General features: G+C 35.2%; 1 protein-coding gene across 1 annotated transcript in view; it reads right to left on the bottom strand.

The window, feature by feature from the left end:
* The window catches only part of LOC128172016 (uncharacterized), a 184,325-nt gene that overhangs the window by 136,620 nt on the left and 27,096 nt on the right, over positions 1–20,609 (bottom strand). Inside the window, exons 7-10 of the mRNA XM_052837785.1 lie at positions 10,454–12,171; positions 9,148–10,086; positions 8,635–8,719; positions 7,014–7,789 (exon numbers count right to left, since the gene is read on the bottom strand). Coding sequence (XP_052693745.1) covers positions 8,661–8,719; positions 9,148–10,086; positions 10,454–12,149 — 2,694 coding nt within the window. The 5' untranslated portion in view covers positions 12,150–12,171 and the 3' untranslated portion in view covers positions 7,014–7,789; positions 8,635–8,660. The remainder of the gene's footprint in view (positions 1–7,013; positions 7,790–8,634; positions 8,720–9,147; positions 10,087–10,453; positions 12,172–20,609) is intronic.

The raw sequence follows: 20,609 nt of genomic DNA, 5'->3' as shown, positions 1-20,609 counted from the left end.
AAGACAGTGTAGATGTATTTTGTTATATTTACATTCTACTGTGTTTTTCCATTAAATTCCGTGATGTTTAAATGCCTCTAAATGCAACACCTATTCACTGCGTATGAATTTACGAGTAATTAACATAAGTAGTTCTCAAACAGTGATTTCAATGTTATCGGTTAAAAAATGCATTTCATGAATGTTGTCAAAACACCATGTTTTATAATTATTCAACAAAAAGTTGACTTTATTGTTAAAAGCAACATTTCAAGAGTTATTTATCATGGATTATATTTTCATGCTCGTCGATCTCATCTCAACAGTCTATGTGAAAACCAGTTTAAACCGGTTTTACAAAACAGCTGTTCTTGCTGTTACTTATTCACTCCCTCCGTGATCTGCACTTTAAATCGATTTATTTAAGTAAACAATTGATTTCTTCAGTAAGGGAATGTAAATATAAGCATTAAATGATATATTTTTGACGTCGTCGTGTCAATAACTGCCGTCAGGTGAGCAGACAAATTATCATAACGCGCTAACGCGCGTTATTCAATTTGTCTGCTCACCTGACGGCAGTTATTGACACGACGACGTCAAAAATAAATCATTCAATGCTATAATATATCATATCGCATATTCTTGTACAGTATGGGAAAAAAATAGATCGGTAAACTATTCTAATGCTTAGACAGTAAAATGGCGTAAGGTTTTAAAAATAACTCAATGTACTCTCTCTCTCTCTCTCTCTCTCTCTCTCTCTCTCTCTCTCTCGTAGGGAAAACGAAATAGAACTTCATTTACAAACCCGAATAAAATATGGAATAAACTGATCATGCTAATGTTGATCGCTATTACAATACACATTTCCTAATTTCCGATTTTGAGCGATCACTTTATAAATGTGGTCCTTGTTCAAAATTCATATCCTTTACTATGATTTGATTTCAATGTAGACCCGGGCGAAATCACTTTTTATATTAACATGAAATCTAAAACTCCTTTGTTTTACGGTGTAATTCCGGTGAACCGTAATTCCCCGCCGTTTGCAGCTGTTTATTTTGATACTACAAGACATATAACGTTACATAGGTGGCCAATATTCACACCTCGCCGCGGTCACTCTGTCGCGTGTATAGTCTGAGCCTTGTCCGAGGTTTTTCTTGATCCCAGACAAACAAAAGAATGTGTTCTGTACTTATACACAAAGGAGACAATACATCGTATATCACACACAGTACTTTTTATCATGGACTTTGAATCAGAGACAAGACAATCAATGATCAGTAAAAATTGAAAATTAATACACGGTTTTAAACACTGGCAATATTACCGCATGCTACATTTAGAAGTACAAAACATATAAAGTATTTGTACATGAGAGAGAGAGAGAGAGAGAGAGAGAGAGAGAGAGAGAGAGAGAGAGAGAGCTTTGGAAGGTACTTCGTATTGGGGCGGCGAATTATTTAGTCGAAGACCCGGGGGGGGGGGGGGGGGGGGGTTGAACCGGATTTGATTTGATATGAAGAATTTTTACGATGCATGTGTCTAATTTTTTAATTTAATGTTACATTGTATTATTGACACTTATTTGTATTGATGGTACTATAAGAAACAAAAGCAAAATCATTGCACTTCAGGTTTGTTTTAATGACACACACATTTCATTAGAGGAATTTTTTAAATATATATAGACATCAATTTTGATCCAACAATTTGAAATTGATTTTTTTGGCTTGCATCATGTTTGAAAAGGGGGGGGGGGAGGACCTTATATAAAAAATCTTGACAATATGGAGAATAATGCAAATTTTCAAAATCGTGAAAATTATATCTATTGCTATATATGGGAGGGGGCGTATTTATCAATTTATAGCACATTTTCATTGTTAATTTCTCTCAATTTACTTTTATTCCTTACGTGCTCCCAAAAAGAGGAGGGGACTCCATGTGCATGTTGATTCATATGTAATCCAAATTAAATGTTTGTTGAGAGAAAATGGATGCTACGTGCCTGGGATGTACGTGTTTAAGCCTGTATATGTATGAGTAATAGAAAAAATTATACTCAAATTTGTAAACTAAGTGGGTAGAATGAAGCAATGTTTAAAACTTACTACAATAGAGATTTTCTTTGACATTACACTTCATAAACATCTTTCTTAGACTGAAATTGACACATATACAATCCTGCAGTAGGTAGTTCACACCATCTATAAAATTCAGTTTGTTTTCTCTGATGTGATATAGACGAGGCAGACAGTTCTTGACTTTGACTACGTGTCAAACCTTTACAATCATTGAAATACCGGACACGGGTGTAAATGTGTTTTTTTTTTAATAATTAAAAGTTGGTTTAACTTTGTCAATTAAAAGAACTCTCATAAGAACTACCATGAGACTGTTGCTCAACGTGAATATGTAATCTTGCAACGTTTTACTATCAATGCAAGATTTTTGGTTTTAGTTTACATGCTTTGCCACTAGTACGTACAAGATACAGTGTTATTTTCGCCCCGTGATATTTTCGCTTCTATCTACGGGTTTGTCTTGCCTTGCATTCGCCCCAACAATGTTGTTGTAAAATAGAGATGATATGAGACATTAGAATTTGCCAAGTTTTAATCCGCTTACTGACAAAAAGAGCAAAATGAGGGAAAATAAAACTGAGGCGAATAGTTCCCCTTATATAGTTTAAGGACACAATTAACCTTGATTTTGGCTGTTGCTTTTCTAATCTTTTCGGGCGGTATCTTGTCTTGCATTCAACTATCCCTACTGACGGGTATCGGAAATTGGCGGTATACAGTATATATCCCCTCTGAATTCGTATGATGATACGCATGATCGGACGAGCGTCGGTTGCCCTATGGCATTGCCGCACGTTCAATCTGATCATTTGGTTTTTCATGCGATCCTTTTGCATTATCTTACAACACTCGCTTTCATTGTACAACACTTGCATATAGACGCAAGATATATCGCAAGATTCAATGCATTTATATCGCACAACGGTAGCTCCGAATCGTTCGAATTTCATAGAGTACTTTTTCATATGCGATTAGTTTGGCAACAGTTTGCTAACTATATCTATTTTTTCGGTCGCTTGAATATTTTGTCGCTACAGCTCGTGCGCCAACTGTGAAAGGGGCTTTAATTTTGAAGGTTTAATTTGTAGGGGCTTTACAGATATACGGAATGGCCATCAATGTTCTATTCATTTTCTTTATTTTTCCATATTAGATTGATACATTTGTTTAATTTATCATTGATATTTAAATTGAGATATTAATTTGCAAATGTTTTTAAAACGTTACATAATATAGTAAATGAAAGTGAATTCTATCATGTATCAAATTCTTTGTGAAAAGAGACAAATGTTTACATACAGATGTTGCTAATGAAAAACGAATACATTTTCTAATGTTCATGTAATTAGGGGGCATGAACGAGTACACATACATATCGTCAGCTCTTAATGTTGTTAATGCAATATTTGACTTTCCATGGCCAAGAAGCGCAGTTGACAATGCACTTGCTTATCACCGCTGCGACCTGAGTTCGATCCCCATGATCGACAGTGTTTGGATGTGAAAGGGTATGGCGGTCGCCCGCTTGGACACGTGGGTTTTCTCTGGGCACTCCGGCTTCCTCCCACGTCAATTATCCGCTCGCGCTTACATCCGTGCCAACAAATATTAAAATAAGTTGTTTTTCAATTGTTGTAAAATAAATAAAGTTCATTTTAATGCAATACTCTGGAATATATGTGATATAGAGATTTTGGACGCGTTTTAATGGGGTGTTCAATTGATTGGGTGTATATGGATTTGTGGAGTTGTATTGAAAGTGTGTATAAAGATGTTCACTTGAACGTGTGTTTAAGAGGTGTTCAATTGGATGTGTAAATCTAGTGTTTATTTAGCAGGCGCCAAGTCAAGGTAAAGAAAAGTAAAAATAGAAGAAATTGCAACCGATAATAACAATCCTAAAACAAAAATGAGTTCACTGGTGTTTTTCGTTTTTAATTTGAGTGAGTACAAATGATAGTGTCCATTTGGAGGGTGGGGAATGCAGGTGTTGGATTGGCACCGCTTACACGTATGTGTGTAATTGTATATGCGTTTAAGTGCGTGACTGTTTGTAACAGAATGCGTAACAGAATTGTATATGTGTTAAAGTGTTTGATTGTGTGTAACAGTATATGCATAAAAGTACCTGATTGTGTGCAACAGTTTATGTGTTAAAGTGTGTGAATGCGTGTAATGGTATATGTAGTAAAGTGCGTGATTTTGTGTAACCGGTATATACCTAAAAGTACCTGATTGTGTGCAGCAGTTTATGTGTTAAAGTGTGTGAATGCGTGTAATGGTATATGTAGTAAAGTGCGTGATTTTGTGTAACGGTATATACCTAAAAGTACCTGATTGTGTGCAGCAGTTTATGTGTTAAAGTGTAATGGTATATGAAGTAAAGTACCTGATGTCGTGTAATGGTATATGCAGTAAAGTGTTTAGTTGTGTGAAACAGTATGTGAGTTAAAGTGATTGCCAATATCAGTATTTTAGTTAAATTGTTTGATCGTGTGTAAACGTATGTGTTGAAGTGTGTGATTGTATGAAACAGTATGTGATTGCATGTATTTAAAGTATTTAAAGTGTGTGATTGCGTGTAACGGTTTATGTGTTAAAGTGTGTTATTGCAACAAACGGTTATGAGCCAAGTGTGCGATTGCGTGTAACGGTATATACGGTTAAAGTGTTTGATTGTGTGTAACGGTATGTGCTTTAAAGTATGTTTATGCGTTTAAGTGATTGATTGTACATGTATGTACCGGTAGATGTGTTAAAGTACGTGATTGCGTGTAGAAGTGTATGCGTAAATTGTGTTGTTGCGTGTGACGGTATATGCGGTTAAAGTGCATTATTTTATGTAACGTTACATATATATGCGGTTTTATTGCACAATTGCAGGGTAACAGTTTAAACATAAAAGTTCCTCATTCCGTTTAACATAATATCTGTTATTATATAAATAGTGCCTGTTTGGAAGGGTAACAGTTTAAATTGACACCCCAAGAAAATCATGGTCAACTGTCACTAAGCGGAGGTTGACATGGTTTCCGAGGGGTGTCAAATTCAACTGTTTCTATCCAAACTGGCACTTTTTATATATAATATCTTCATTTAAAAGAAAACTCAATTGCTTTTATGTAGAAATGACGTGAATTCTACGTCGAACCGTACGCGTATAATTTACACGCATGTAACAATTCGTTGTGTTACCCGTTGTCAGGTCTGTTGCTAATGCTCAGGGTAAAAGAACGGATTATCAATTGCGTCTTGACTAATCAGATTTCAGTATTTAACATGAAAGGCAACGGGTAACACAACGAATTGTTACATGTGCGTAAATTATGCGCGTACGGTTCGCCGTAGCATTCACTTCATTTCTATATATTTACATTTCCCAGTGTCTTTGCCTGTAATAACACTACGTATCGATTTTGTACTATATAACCCATAATACAAATGACGCCAAATCGAGGCGCCAGCGGGGTTTGCTATTTAAGATTTAAATATTTAATCGCATGATGGCTCAAAATTATATAAGTAATAAGAAATCATTCTTTGAATATTATGAGGTGATAATTTCGGTCGGGGCATGATCAAATCTATCAGAAAGCCCTTCGGGCTTTATTGGATTTGATCACGCCCCGACCAAAATCATTACCTCATGATACTCAAAGAATGATTCCTTTTTCCTTATATAAAAGCAGCATTTTTTTAAATTAAGACATTCAGTATAATAAATTAAATAGTGCCTTTTTGGGATGGTAACTGTTAAAATTGATACCCCGGTTGCGTCGGTTGACAATGACAGCTTAGGACAGATATAAATAAAGTTTATATAACATTTTTTATTTCATGCGCGATCATGTTACAACTATCGATTAATCTTCAGCTTAGAACAGATATGTTATCAAAATAACAGTTTTTACAATAATACACAGAATTAAACCTATCAGTCAAAATGAAATTCTTGAAACAACTTTGAGTACTTGGATGAAAATGTTATGTTGTAATTTGTTGTTGACTAGTCTCCAGTAACATCTAACTATAGTGACTCCAAAAGGAGATTGGTTTGTCAGTTATTTAGTTCGTCCCAATGAATAATTGTCTTGTTCTTGTACATAAATTTACTGTATCATATTCTTCTTTTTTGTACCAAATATTACAGTACTGTCTTACTAAGAAAAAGTACAAAACTATGAATGAATACCACTTTTATTGAGTTCTATCTACAGCTTGCTACAACTCACCAACAATCATTTGTATATAAGAATTACGTATTTCATGGTAAGGGCAAATGCAAAGAAAAATTAAATTTTTGAAGAATAAAATCAGTACACTTTAACTTAGTTACAATATTGTTCAAAAACTATTTACATAAACACGAGTTTTCTATTTACATGATCAATATAAAGAAATGTGCTAAATCCACCAATAATATTCTTATTAAGGGCATTTTTTAAAATCTTGTAATTATATTTACTGATATTCAATTAACTTTCAGAGAAAAACATGTCAGGGGTCAACAACCAGTTCTAGGTGAAACTATCTAAAAAATATTACAAAAGGGGGAATAACTCTTTATTAGTTTGTAATTGAAGAACTCGAATTTGAGTTACTCCCCTTTGAATATGATGTTTAATCAATAAACAAAATGTATTCTTTGCAAATAGGAAAAATAAAAAATCCTCAGATATAAGCCCCAATTTTAAGTAACATCTTTTTCCCATCACTAAATTACTGGGTATTATAAAAGCATTCAAAAAGAATTAAATACATACTGTCAGATGAGAATTTACTACACTCATACCAAGATATAATTGATAAGCCATGTAAGGGAGTATAAAAACTAATTACTGTTGAGTTTCTGTACACATAAATAATCAAAATATAAATCCAAGTTATATGCACATCTCTGATATATGTACAATTGATCTACAAGACAACAACTACCGGTACCTATCTTAAAAACTGTATGAAGAGTTATGAAGAGTTATCCGTACAATGGGGGTACCCTATATGCAATATTCTGCGTAAAATTGACCAAGTTCAACAGCTGATATTTTTTTTTATATAAATATACAACAACAATAAAAACCAAGTTATATGCACATCTCTTATATATGTACAATTGATTTGCAGTACAATAGGGGTACCCTTCTCGCAGCTGCCCGCCGGCGTGCCCCTTTCACCATTTCAATAACTGGATTTCTCCTTTGGAAAACTCGGTTCAAACAATTGATATCAATGTAAAATGACAAATTACTATTTTAAACACATAACATACTGTGAGATAAAATGATAAGACAGAATAATAAGTAATTACTGTATAGTTCATGTACACAGAACACAGGTTCAAATAATGGCGCGTTATTTAAAACAAGTCCAGACATCGGTCACTCAGCGGAATATCCAGTTATATTCAATCTAAATTCTTCTTATTGTAGCAATGTTTCACATCAAATATGGTAACAATTGGCCGTGTAGTTTTCAAGAAGAAGTTCAACATGTAAAATTGTAAAGGATAGACGCATGACACACACCACACGATGACAGATAAAGACAAATTGTAATAGGCGACATGAGTGACTCGGGTCAGTGCGTACTTGAAGATAATGACGTCATATTGCAGTGAGTGGTCTACGTAGCCAATGTCTGTTTTCTGTCTTCCTCTGTAAGGATTTCAAGGAAGGTGTTCTATTTTCTCCCCTCATGGTCAGGTAAAATTGGCCCATCTACAAGAAACAGAATAAACTAATGAATGATGTAGTTAGTGATCAACACCAACATGATATTACTCAGATATCTGTGAGCCAATGCTCACCAGTAATACCCCCGATCTGATGTAAATATACAAAATAAGCAAAGTCGACTTAAACAGGAAGTTGACGTCCAATTGGTACAAAAAAAGATCCCAGCGAATGGCATGCCTAAACAAAGAATGTGTTAAAATTTCAAGCATATGCGATGAATAGTTGCTGAAAAATTCTTTACGAAAATTTGTTTGAAAATTTAGGCAAAAAATAAACAAAAGTCGTCACTTAACAGGTACAAACATATATTCCAACGTATGGCATGCCTAAACAAATTGTGTATTGAAATTTTTAAGCACCGGCAACGATCAGTTGTTGAGAAAAATGCGACAGAAATTTTTCTTACAGACAGACAGACGGATGTACAAAAGGGCGGACAGACAGACAGACACACAAGGGTAAAACAGTATACCCCCCTCTCCTTCAGAGCGGGGGTATGATAACCATAAATGTTCAAATTGATAAAGATCTATTACAAATTTTAATCATTCATTTTTTTTTACATTCAGTTTTTATAGACTTCATATAAATATTTATTTTATGTTGATGATAATTCATTTTAAGCAAAGCAAAATGTGTATAACATTCCACACTCAGCAACAGACAGCCATGTTTGGAGGATCACAAAGTGTGAAATAAACAGGAGTCAGTATTACAGTCCATGTTAATTATACACAGCTCAATGTCAGCTGCAGATGTTGAACAAAGTGACAAACAACATGTGTGGTTTTGAGAGCAGACTAGATTTGTACAGAAACATTTACAACCTGTCAATATCCCAGCTATCTCCATTCTACGGCTGGTGTTGAGCTGAATAAGGCGTCCCCATCAGGACAGGGGCTGTGTGTTCATCTACAATAAGTCATTAATTAGCTGTTAATTAATTAATATCATACAGTTTATGTAATGATAGAGCTACATCTAGAACTTAAAAGGTCAAACTGATTACATTGACACATGCTTTAATATTTACCTAATTAACATGATTAATTAAACCAATTTAATTAACTTATACAAAATAACTAATTACAAGTACATCTGTTCCCAAAAATAATTACAATGACCTTTTATTCTAATTAACTAAATACAATGACATGTGACTGTACATCTAATTAATGAAATAGATACAGCTAACCCTGTAACAATGATCTGTTTATACTGACAAACAATCACACAGATAAACATGTCTTACATGTATCTTATTGACTGATAATTAACACGGACTGTGTGTCTTAGTTATCTATATCTAATTAATGTGAATGATAATGACTCAGACTTACCTGTCAGAGCGTCCTGTCTGGTGATATACCTGTATATAACCACCGTGTTGTTGTTCCGTGATCCGACCCAGAGACGGTGAGTGTTGACATCATAACTCAGGCTCCGTGGTGTGAATATCCCTGATGGTCTTATCAGTAGATGTGACAGGAACTGACCGTCCCTGTCTAACATCTGTACTGTTTTGGTTGTATCATCACACACCAGGATGTGTGACAGCGGGTCAGTACAGATTCCACGTGGCTCTAGTACTGATCCTGATGGATGTCCTGTGTAGGAGAAACGATGTCTTCCTCCACGCTCTGTCACCACTACAGCACCATAGTCAGACACCAAGACATCCCCATTGTTGTTCTCTGTTATATAGTTAGGTTTTCTATACAGTCCCAGACCTGTATTGTCGTTCTGTATGGTTTGTGTGAGTTGTCCACTTTGGTTGTACCGGGTTACCTTGCCTGTCTCTGTATCATAGTTATACATCCCGACCAGTAGATCCCCAGTGGACGGGGACCAGTACACACACTGTGGTACCCATGTAGTGTCTGTTCTCTTTATAAATGTGGTGGTTGTTTTCATATCCTTTGACAGTTTGTTGATGTTATAATTCCTATCTATATAAATCAGTTCACTCTCACTGTTCACTGTGTGTAATCCTCTATATACATATAAACCACTCAATGAATCCTCCACACGATGTAGAGGGACACCTGTTGTGTCTGTCAACATGAGATTGTTTTCTCTATCACTGACCCAGACCCGGTCTGATGTCACACAGAAAATGTGATAACAATCACCAACACCTGTCAGTGTGAGAGAGGGAAGTAACTCGGGGGGAGACATCAGTTTCAGCAGACACTGGTTTCCTTGCTGTGGTTTTTCTGTCCCTGGGGTTGGGATTTCACTCAGTGACTCCATCACATCAGCAGTGGCTGGATTCAGATCTACAAACATCAGACACAAACAGTCAGATGGAACAGATTGATTACAAACATCACATCTTGTATAATGATTGGTACAGCAATGTTTGTTGTAATGTATCAATTATCATAATCAATTAATAATAAACATATATACATCTTTCTTATTAATCAGTTCATTCATTCATTACTTAAAAAATATATACATATATCTGATGAATCAATTATTCAACAGACATGTATTGTATTTATATTTGAGTATGTGATGTTGATTGTTTATAAATAAATATGTACTTACATTATATTGACAAATGATAAAGATCACATCCTATATATGTCTGACTTGTAACTACATATTATATAATTTACAATGATAATGACTCAGACTTACCTGTCAGAGCGTCCTGTCTGGTGATATACCTGTATATAACCACCGTGTTGTTGTACGGTGTTCCTGATCCGACCCAGAGACGGTGAGTGATGACATCATAACTCAGGCTGTATGGTGAGAATATCCCTGATGGTCTTATCAGTAGATGTGACAGGAACTGACCGTCCCCGTCCAACATCTGTACTGTTTTGGTTCTACCATCACACACCAGGATGTGTGACAGCGCGTCAGTACAGATTCCATGTGGTCGTAGTCGTGATCCTGATGGAGGTCCTGTGTAGGAGAAACGATGTCTTCCTCCACGCTCTGTCACCACTACAGCACTGTATGAGTCAGACACCACGACATCCCCATTGTTGTTCTCTGTTATATAGTTAGGTTCTCTATACAGTCCCATACCTGTGTTGTCGTTCTGTATGGTTTGTGTGAGTTGTCCACTCTGGTTGTACCGGGTTACCTTGCCTGTCTTTGTATAATTGTTATACATCCCGACCAGTAGATCCCCAGTGGACGGGGACCAGTACACACACCATGGTACCCATGTAGAGTCTGTTCTCTCTATAAATGTGGTGGTTGTTTTCATATCCTTTGACAGTTTGTTGATGTTATAATCCTCATCTATATAAATCAGTTCACTCTCACTGTTCACTGTGTGTAATCCTTTACCAACATATAAACCACGACATGAATCCTCCACACGATGTAGAGGGACACCTGTTGTGTCTATCAACATGAGTTTGTTCCAATTACTGACCCAGACCCGGTCTGATGTCACACAGGAAATGTGATAACAACAATCAACACCTGTCACTGTGAGAGATTGATGGAACTCAGCACCAGACGTCAGTTTCAGCAGACACTGGTTTCCTACGCGTCGGTTTCCTCTCTCTGTGATTTGGATTGCACTCAGTGACTCCATCACATCCTCCTTGTTGAGTGACTCAGTCATGGAGAGCTGGCTGGTGTGGAGTGTAAGATTTATCTGGGGGAGGGCTGTCTTTGTGAATGAGAGGAATTGTAGTGCACTGAATGTGAATTCTGGCTGTACATATCTGAGTTCATATTCCTGAAGGCTGACAATATGTCTGCTCATTTCTATCGTCTGTTTTAAACATCTGTGTTTGAAATCAAAGTCACAAAACACATTGTACATGAAATCTTTTCTCACTTTGTTTATGAGATTTTTCAGTTTCGAGGCTTTTGTTAACATCTCTGATTGATAGAGGGAGAATTCTGTGTGACAGGTTTTGAAATCAGCTTTTATTCGTGGCAGGAGAACAGGTCTGTAAAAGAGAGCCTCACTTCTGATGGTGTGAATGGTTCCTCTGTGTTGTTGTCGCTTTGTTTTATAAGCGGTTTGTATATCCAGTATTTCATGCTGTCCTTGGCCATAGAGAAAACTTCTGAATCTGTGCGATTGGTCCTCTGAACAAGAATCACACACAGGAACTTGACAAGGTTCACAGTACTTTATATAAACATGGCTAGGATGTCTCACACAGATCACTTGTGTTGGGATGTAGTTGATTTTATCACGGTGTGACACAACATCATGGTCTATTGTTTGGAGATCTTTTACATGGTTCTCTTTACACTGGGGACACAGATCACATGGACACGATACACAATGGTACTCTGTGTCCCCCGGACACTTAGAACAATTATGAGTACTATATAGGGAGTTTGCTGTGGCCATGTCTATATTCTTGATTCACAACCTGTTAAATAAGAATAAAGTGTTTTAGAATTATGTCAACCACATTCTTTCAAAACTATTTCATGATATAATAAATTTATACAATATCATTATATAATATCATTTTGTGTGTAGGGAATATATCAATTTAAACAAGACCTTATTTTAAAATAATAATATATTTTCATTCATAGATAAATTATAGTCTATTATCATCAGATAATAAAAACACTCGACCAGTAGATAATTTTTTTGTTAAAAACTTCTTTTTGACATTTTCTGCTAAACACTGGTGACTTTCTCCCTCTTTCTTTTTGCTCTATCTGTATCATACATTCACTGCTAAGAATGCGCTCACTAACTCTCTCTCCCTCTCTCTCCCTCTCTCTCTCTCTCTCTCCAAAATATGTACTTTCTTTTTCTATCTCTCTCATTCAATTTCCTGAGAAACATGTACTCTCACTTTTTAAAAATGTACTCTCTCTCTCTCTCTCTCTCTCTCTCTCTAACATTCACTTTTTAACTTTCTCTTTCTCTCTCTCTACAAAATATGTACTTTCTTTCTCTATCTCTCTCATTCAATTTCCTGAGAAACATGTACTCTCACTTTTTAAAAATGTACTCTCTCTCTCTCTCTCTCTCTAACATTCACTTTTTAACTTTATCTTTCTCTCTCTCTACAAAATATGTACTTTCTTTCTCTATCTCTCTCATTCAATTTCCTGAGAAACATGTACTCTCACTTTTTAAAAATGTACCTCTCTCTCTCTCTCTCTCTCTCTCTAACATTCACTTTTAAACTCTCTCTCTCTCTTACAAAATATGTACTTTCTTTTTCTCTCTTTCTGTCTCTATTTCTCCAAGGTTCCTGAGAAACACGTACTCTTGCTCTCTTTGTCTCACTATCTCTGACATTCTTCATTAAACAATCTCTCTCTCTCTCTCTCTCTCTCTCTCTCTCTCTCTCTCTGTAACATTCACTGTTTAACATGTACTCTTGCTCTTTCTCTCACTCTACCACTATCTCTCTCTCCAAAATATGTACTTTCTCTTTCTCTCTTTTTTCTCTAATTCCCTTTCCTGAACAACATGTATATTGCTCTCTTTGTCTCACCATCTCTGACATTCTTCATTAAGCTATCTCTCTTTCTCTCTCTCTCTCTCTCTCTTAGATATTTAGTATTTTCAGACATTCTCAAGGAAATACACATCTCTTTCTCCCAGTCCAACCCACATATATGCCAGCTTTCTGTGTCTATTTGAATTTCTCTATCATTCAGATGCATGTTCACCCTCTCTCTCTCTCTCTCTCTCTCTCTCTCTCTCTCTCTCTCTCTCTCTCTCTCTCTATCATTTGTTTAACATGTACTCTTGCTCTTTTTCTCCTACTCTCTGACTCTCTCTCCAAAATATGTACTTTCTCCCTCTCTCTTTCATTCACTTTTCTAGCGAACATGTACTCTTGCTCTCTCTATCTCTGTTATTCTTCATTATACATTATCTCTCTCTCTCTCTCAAATGTTTACTATTTTCAGACATTCTCTGTTAAGGAAATAGAAGTGCTCTTTATTCCAGTCTTTCCAACATGTATTCCCCGCCTTTGGGGTATTATTTCCCTCTCAATGAGACGTATGTACATACCCCCCCCCCTCTCTCTCTCTCTCTCTCTATCTCTCTCTCCATAATATGTACTTTCTGTTTGTTTCTCTTTCTATCTCTCTTTCAGTTTTCTGATCAACATGTACTTTTTCTCTCTTTGTCTCACTTTCTCTGACATTCTTCATTAATCTCTCTCACTCCCTCTCTCTCTATCTCTTAGATATTTAGTATTTTCAGACATTTCTCCCAGTCCTACCCACATATATGCCAATTTTCTGTGTCTATTTCTCTATCAAACAGATGTATGTTCACCCTCTCTCTCTCTCTCTCTCTCTCTCTCTGTCTCTCTCTGACTTTTTCTGCTAAACATGTACTCTTTGTTCCTTTCTCCAACATAACAATGACTTAGTTTTAGGTCTGTTTTAGAGAAGTATATAGGCTTACCCAAAATTTGCATTTTGTCTGATCCTATTGTAACTTTTTTGTGAAATGTGACACTATCTAAACTGAGCTCTCATTCCGATGGATAGTGTATAAACTAGATACGATCTCGTTACGAGTAACGAGTAGGTCTTCCTTGCGATTTCTGTTTTAAATCATACCATGAATATTCGATATAATTTCAGAATACCCCCCCCCCCAACAAACACACACTTTCAGATAATGTGTACAAATCCCTAATTACGTAATAAATGGGTGGTGCAATGAGTCTTCCAGATAGATATTGCTACATTTAACAACTTTGCTTTTATAATGCATTACGAAATCTTAATCGTGTTTATGTAATTTGTAATAGACTTTAAGAGTTTCTTGCCCCCCCCCCCCCCCCCCAAATAAAGGGGCCAGCCCCTTTTTGCTTGATTTCTTTGAAAAGGTCTTAAGAATACTAACAATTTTTGTTCTTACACCCATCTAAAATTGTTGATCATTTTTGAGATACAAATGTATGAATATTTCAGGGGCCAGCACTCTAGATCCTTAATGGGGACAGAAATTCGTGTTTTGATAAGTGGAATCGATTTAAATTATAGATTCAAACATTTTCTCTTCTATGATGTTTAACAAAATATGTATACTTCTTTAGTTATTTTTCGTCAAAGTTTAAGTACTTTGGCCCCTAAAAATCCCTAATTACGTAATAAATGGGCGTTGCAATGATTTTTCCTAATAGATATTGGTACGATCAACAACTTTGCTTCTATAATGCATTACAAAATCTTAATCGTTTTTAAGGTATGAGTAATAGAGTTTAGGAGTCTAATGGCCCCTAATTTAAGGGGCCAGCCCCTTTTTCTTGATTTTATACGAAAGGTCTCATGAATACTAACATTTTTTGTTCTTACATCCATCTAAAATTGTTGATCACTTTTGAGATACAAATGATTGAATATTTTAGGGGCCAGCCCTCTAGATCCTTAATGGGGACAGAAATTCGTGTTTTGATAAGTGGAATCAATTTAAATCATTTATTCAAACATTTTCTCTTCTATGATGTCTAACAAAATATGTATACTTCTCTAGTTATTTTTCGTCAAAGTTTAAGTACTTTGGCCCTTAAAAATCCCTAATTACGTAATTAATGGGTGTGGCAACGATTTTTTCTAATAGATATTTGTACGATCAACAACTTTGCTTCTATAATGCATTACAAAATCTTAATCGTTTTTAAGTTACTTGTAATAGACTTTACGAAGGCCTTGGCCCCTAAAAAAAGGGGCCAGCCCCTTTTTCTTGATTTGTGTGAAAAGGTCTTAAGAATACAAATATTTTTTGTTCTTACACCCATCTAAAATTGTTGATCACTTTTGAGATACAAATGATTGAATATTTTAGGGGCCAGCCCTCTAGATCCTTAATGGGGACAGAAAATCGTGTTTTGATAAGTGGAATCAATTTAAATCATTTATTCAAACATTTTCTCTTCTATGATGTCTAGCAAAATATGTATACTTCTCTAGTTATCTTTCGTCAAAGTTTAAGAACTTTGGCCCCTAAAAATCCCTAATAACGTAATAAAAGGGCGTGGCAATAATTTTTTCAAATAGATATTGGTACGATCAACAACTTTGCTTCTATAATGCATTACAAAATCTTTATCGTTTTTAAGTTATTCGTAATAGAGTTTATGACTGTCTTGGCCCCTAATTTAAGGGGCCAGCCCCTATTTCTTGATTTTGTTGAAAAGAACTTTTGATTATCTACCACTTTTGTTATATATGTTTTAACAAAATATCTACTAATAAAAAGATACAGATCAAAACGTATGAAAAATTTGTTTCGAAATTCGTACCCAATTTTCGAGCCTAGGCGAGCTCATAGAAATGGCGCCACTAGCGCAAAAAAACTACATTGTGCACAACTTCAACCTATAGTCTACCTATCCTGAAAATTTCATATTCCTATCTCTGATAGTCTCTGAGTTTATGTCTGCACAAAATGGGTCGTAAAAACTTACAAAATCGGCCGTAAATCGGAACCGGAAGTGCCGATTTCAAAATTTCAAAAAACTTCTAGAATTATGACCACTGGCAATCATCTGAGAAAAAATGGTCGAAATCGGCCGAATAGTTTTCGAGAAATCGCGTGCACAAAATTCGTGGAAAAAAATAATAATAACTAGAGCAAAGCTCGTTGCAAAGCAACGAGTGGGTCTTCCGTTAATGTCAAGAGTAAAGCTTGATGTTCCTGCAAGAAGCAGAGTGTTTAAATCAATAACAAGAGCAACTTAAAGTAAAAGATTAAAAAAAATACGAATGATACTATGTACGAATTAACAAAAACCTTTACGATTCTAAGAACGACTTAACAAACAAATAATTCCGAAGGTGTCAAAGTACTTAACAAAAATCGAATTATTTTTGGTACGAGTTTGAACTTTACGCTATTTTTGAAACAAAAACGCAGAATCAAAATTTCCGAAAAATCAATTTTTAAACCCCGATATCTGTTATGCATCGTCCGATTTAAAAACGGATTTTAGTTTTGTACTCATCATGAAATATACCGTAGGTTACATATGTTTAATATTGAAAAACAATGAAAAACTAAAACAAGAGGCAAATGGGCCACATCGCTCACCTGAGGAACAATAGGTATGATAAAATCAGCTAAATGGAGTCACAATGCAAACTATCTGGACAATGTACAATAATACATGTAGATCCTGTATAAATAAAATCCATTCCCCCCCCCCCCCCTAAATATTCTTATGTTTATAATCATTAGTTCCTTTTCTAAAAGGATGATTTTATAGTCATATCGCATGTTGAGTATTGCAGTTCTCAAAAAGATCCTTAACAAAAGTTTATCTATGGGATATAAACCTACATCAAACTCTGAACCTTCTTGTGAGACCAAAGAACTGTCCTGGGGCCAAAGTCTTAACAATTATAAAGAATCATCTGTCTGATTAGTTTCTTAGAAGAAGATTTTAAAATATTTACTCTATATATTCCTATGTTAAACCCCCCACCCATTGTGGCCCAAACCTATCCCTGGGGTCATGATTTTCACAACTTTGTATCTACACTACCTGAGGATGCTTCCACATAAGTTTCAGCTTTTCTGGCTGATTAGTTTCTGAGAAAAAGATTTTTAAAGATTTTCTCTATATATTTCTATGTAAAAATCCATTCCCCCATTGTGGCCCCACCATACCACCTGGGACTATGATTTGAACAAACTTGAATCTACACTACCTGAGGATGCTTCCACTTTAATTTGAGCTTTTCTGGTCTAATAGTTTTTGAGAAGAAGATTTTCAAAGATTTTCTCTATATATTCCTATGTAAAACTTGATCCCCCTCTTGTGGCCCCTCCCTACCCCCGGGGGCCATGATTTGAAAAAACTTGAATCTACACCACATGAGGATGCCTCCACACAAGTTTAATCTTTTCAGGCCGAATAGTTTTTGAGAAGAAGATTTTTGAAAAATACCAACAAATTTTCAATAATTCTCAATTATCTCTCCTTTGAAGAGGGTGTGGCCCTTCATTTGAACAAACTTGAATCCCCTTCACCTAGTGGTGCTTAGTGCCAAATGTGGTTGAAATCTGCCCAGTGGTTCTTGAGAAGAAGATGAAAATATGAAAAGTGTGATCAGAAAAGCTCACTTGAGCCTTGGCTCAGGTGAGCTAAAAACAAAATAAAGGAAACATAATTGCATACTTTTATTGAAAAACAAATTTTCACAGCTAACAATTGTAAATTACTTTAAACAGCCATAATTTTGTTTGTTATAATTTCTTATCAAACACAAACCACAACAAGGCATGATGCTTTCTTAAAGTTCCATTACAGTAACTGTTCATGAATTATCCGATTTAATTTGAATTACTGGTAAATAGTCTGTAGAACACATTAAGGAATATGCATGTGGGTAGAGGTGACAGGTTAACCTCAAGAGCTGAAAAGAATCAACAGGTAAAAACCATGTGGCCACCAATATCTGAAATTAAAAAAATAAATAAGCTGTGTTAATACATGTACCAGTACTAATAATAGCTGTGTTTACATTAACATATGCATAGTATTTCTGAAAAAAAATACACTGACCATGCAGTGTAATTAGTATGACATATCCCGATACGTGACATTAGATGGCACAGGACAGTTTTTTTGATACATTTCATTGTAGCGTGGGGACGTGTGTCTTCAGAACCCTGTAACTAGAATTTCCTCAGTTCCCATTCAGCACAAATACCTTTAATTCACTCTTTATAAGGCCAATGACCAATTTCTGAAGAAAATTACTAGTCAAAACCTGTAAAATTTTCTACATACTGGTTTTTATGAGATTTTGACCCTATCATATTTTGCTAATTTTTCAGCTTTTAAGACCTCCCCCAGCCAATTCCCTGCAAAGGGTTGACCTTCTGTACGATGTGCATGTTGCACCATCACATGTCAGAAACTTGCCGGTGTATAGTTTATAATGTCCCATCCACCTACTTTTCGTGTTATTTACCCTACCGTCTGTAACTTTCATTTTCAATGTCTAAAGTCAACACAACAGTCATAGCCGCAGGTTTCGCATTTTACTTCTGAATCTCATGTACCTAACATATGGGGCCTACATATTGCATATCAATTTCAACAATAGACATCCCTCTAACTAATTCTAAATCATTAAAAATCATTTCATGAATTTTAGCAACACTCATAAGCCTTCAAGAACAGCAACTCTCAATTTTACAAAAATATTGACGGGAACTTTATCCGAAACTGTCCCTTGCTACCTTTCACTTACACTAACATTCTCTGAAAAGTCATCTTGTCTTAAACCTACAAAGCTTATGCTATTCTGAGAAAAAGTATACCTCATTTTGCCAATTCCATTAAGGATTAAGAAAAATATGGCCATTTAAGTGAACCCAGCATTTCCACTTTCCTCTATTTAACACAGATTCATAGGGCTCTCCATAAATAAAGCATCTTTAGAGGTCAACTGTTGTTCAACCTCCCTAAATAAGAAACCTTATTCAAAACTACATACATATACATGATATTATCATGACAAAAGCATCACATCACTTAGAAATACCCTTACATGTATACCCTCCCCCTATTTTTTGATTTTCCTAAGAAGCATTAGTTTGAACACCTTAACCTAATATTATGAAACTTGTGGCAATTCTCTTGAGTCATTTCTCACACATATTTGAAAACAACCATCACTGATATTGAAAATTGATCTTTTCTTGATAAATGGATGAAATGTAACATTTTTTTTCACAAAAAGACATGCAGCCATACATGTGATTTCTTGTTTTCATGAAACAGTAAGCTTATAGTCATATTTAGTGAATATCTTATTTATTCTGGTTTCTAGTCTCCTTTTAACTTTGCTAAAATAGTGAGACCTACAAGTGTGATGTCTGCTCTTAATTAAAATGAAACTCAAACACAACCGGGTACCTGGGGAAGGATGAGAATTCCATGATAAATGTTCAAATTTTACATGTTTTCCTACATTTTTGATGCATATATACAATAAAAGGGTAAAAATATTTTGTTTCTTGATCATTTCGAGAGTAATTATTATAGCAGATGTTATTTCAAGGTCAAATGTACATTTACATATCCAACATGTAATGGTAATGGAGACAATTGGAAAGAGGGGGTGGCTTTTTGAATTCTGTAATTATACCTAAAATATCACTTTTGGATAGGAAGGAGCAGAAACTTGAGTTTTTTTACTCAAGTTGATAACTGCATTTGTCTACATGTGAATTTTATTTGAAAGAAAAATATGCTGTTTTAAAAAAATTGAGTTATATAAGTCAGGTTGCTTAATGTTATTTCATGAAATCAGACAGCAAAATTGCTGCAAATTTATGATTTAGCTATAATATACAAGGGAAGTACCGGTAAATCAATGTGTAGAATGACCACCACTAGAGTAAATTGGCTTAGAAAGTATAGGTATTTCCTATCATGATGACAATTAATAGGCTTAAGTTAATTACCGAGATAAGAATTAATACTGTAAAAGAGTTTTGATCAATTGATCGTCATTATAGCTAATAAATCATGTAATGACATATATAACCAACAAAATCATCCATTTTCCCAAAATAGACAACTTTTGGTACAAAATCCACTCAAAATTACAGTTAAATGAGAAATCTGAAATACCATGTAGTCTTGAAACTTACACTAACATTCTCTGAAAAGTCATCTAATGTCTTAAACTTATGCTATTCTGAGAAAAAGTATACCTCATTTTGCCAATTCCATTAAGGATTAAGAAAAATATGGCCATTTAAGTGAACCCAGCATTTCCACTTTCCTCAATTTAACACAGATTCATAAGGCTCTCCATAAATAAAGCATCGTTACCTCATCTTTTAGAGGTCAAC

Source organism: Crassostrea angulata, chromosome 2 (assembly GCF_025612915.1).
Source record: "Crassostrea angulata isolate pt1a10 chromosome 2, ASM2561291v2, whole genome shotgun sequence".
In the NCBI taxonomy this organism is placed as follows: Eukaryota; Metazoa; Mollusca; class Bivalvia; order Ostreida; family Ostreidae; genus Magallana; species Magallana angulata.
Note: the sequence above shows the minus strand (reverse complement) of the source record. Positions and strands in the feature narration are given on the sequence as shown.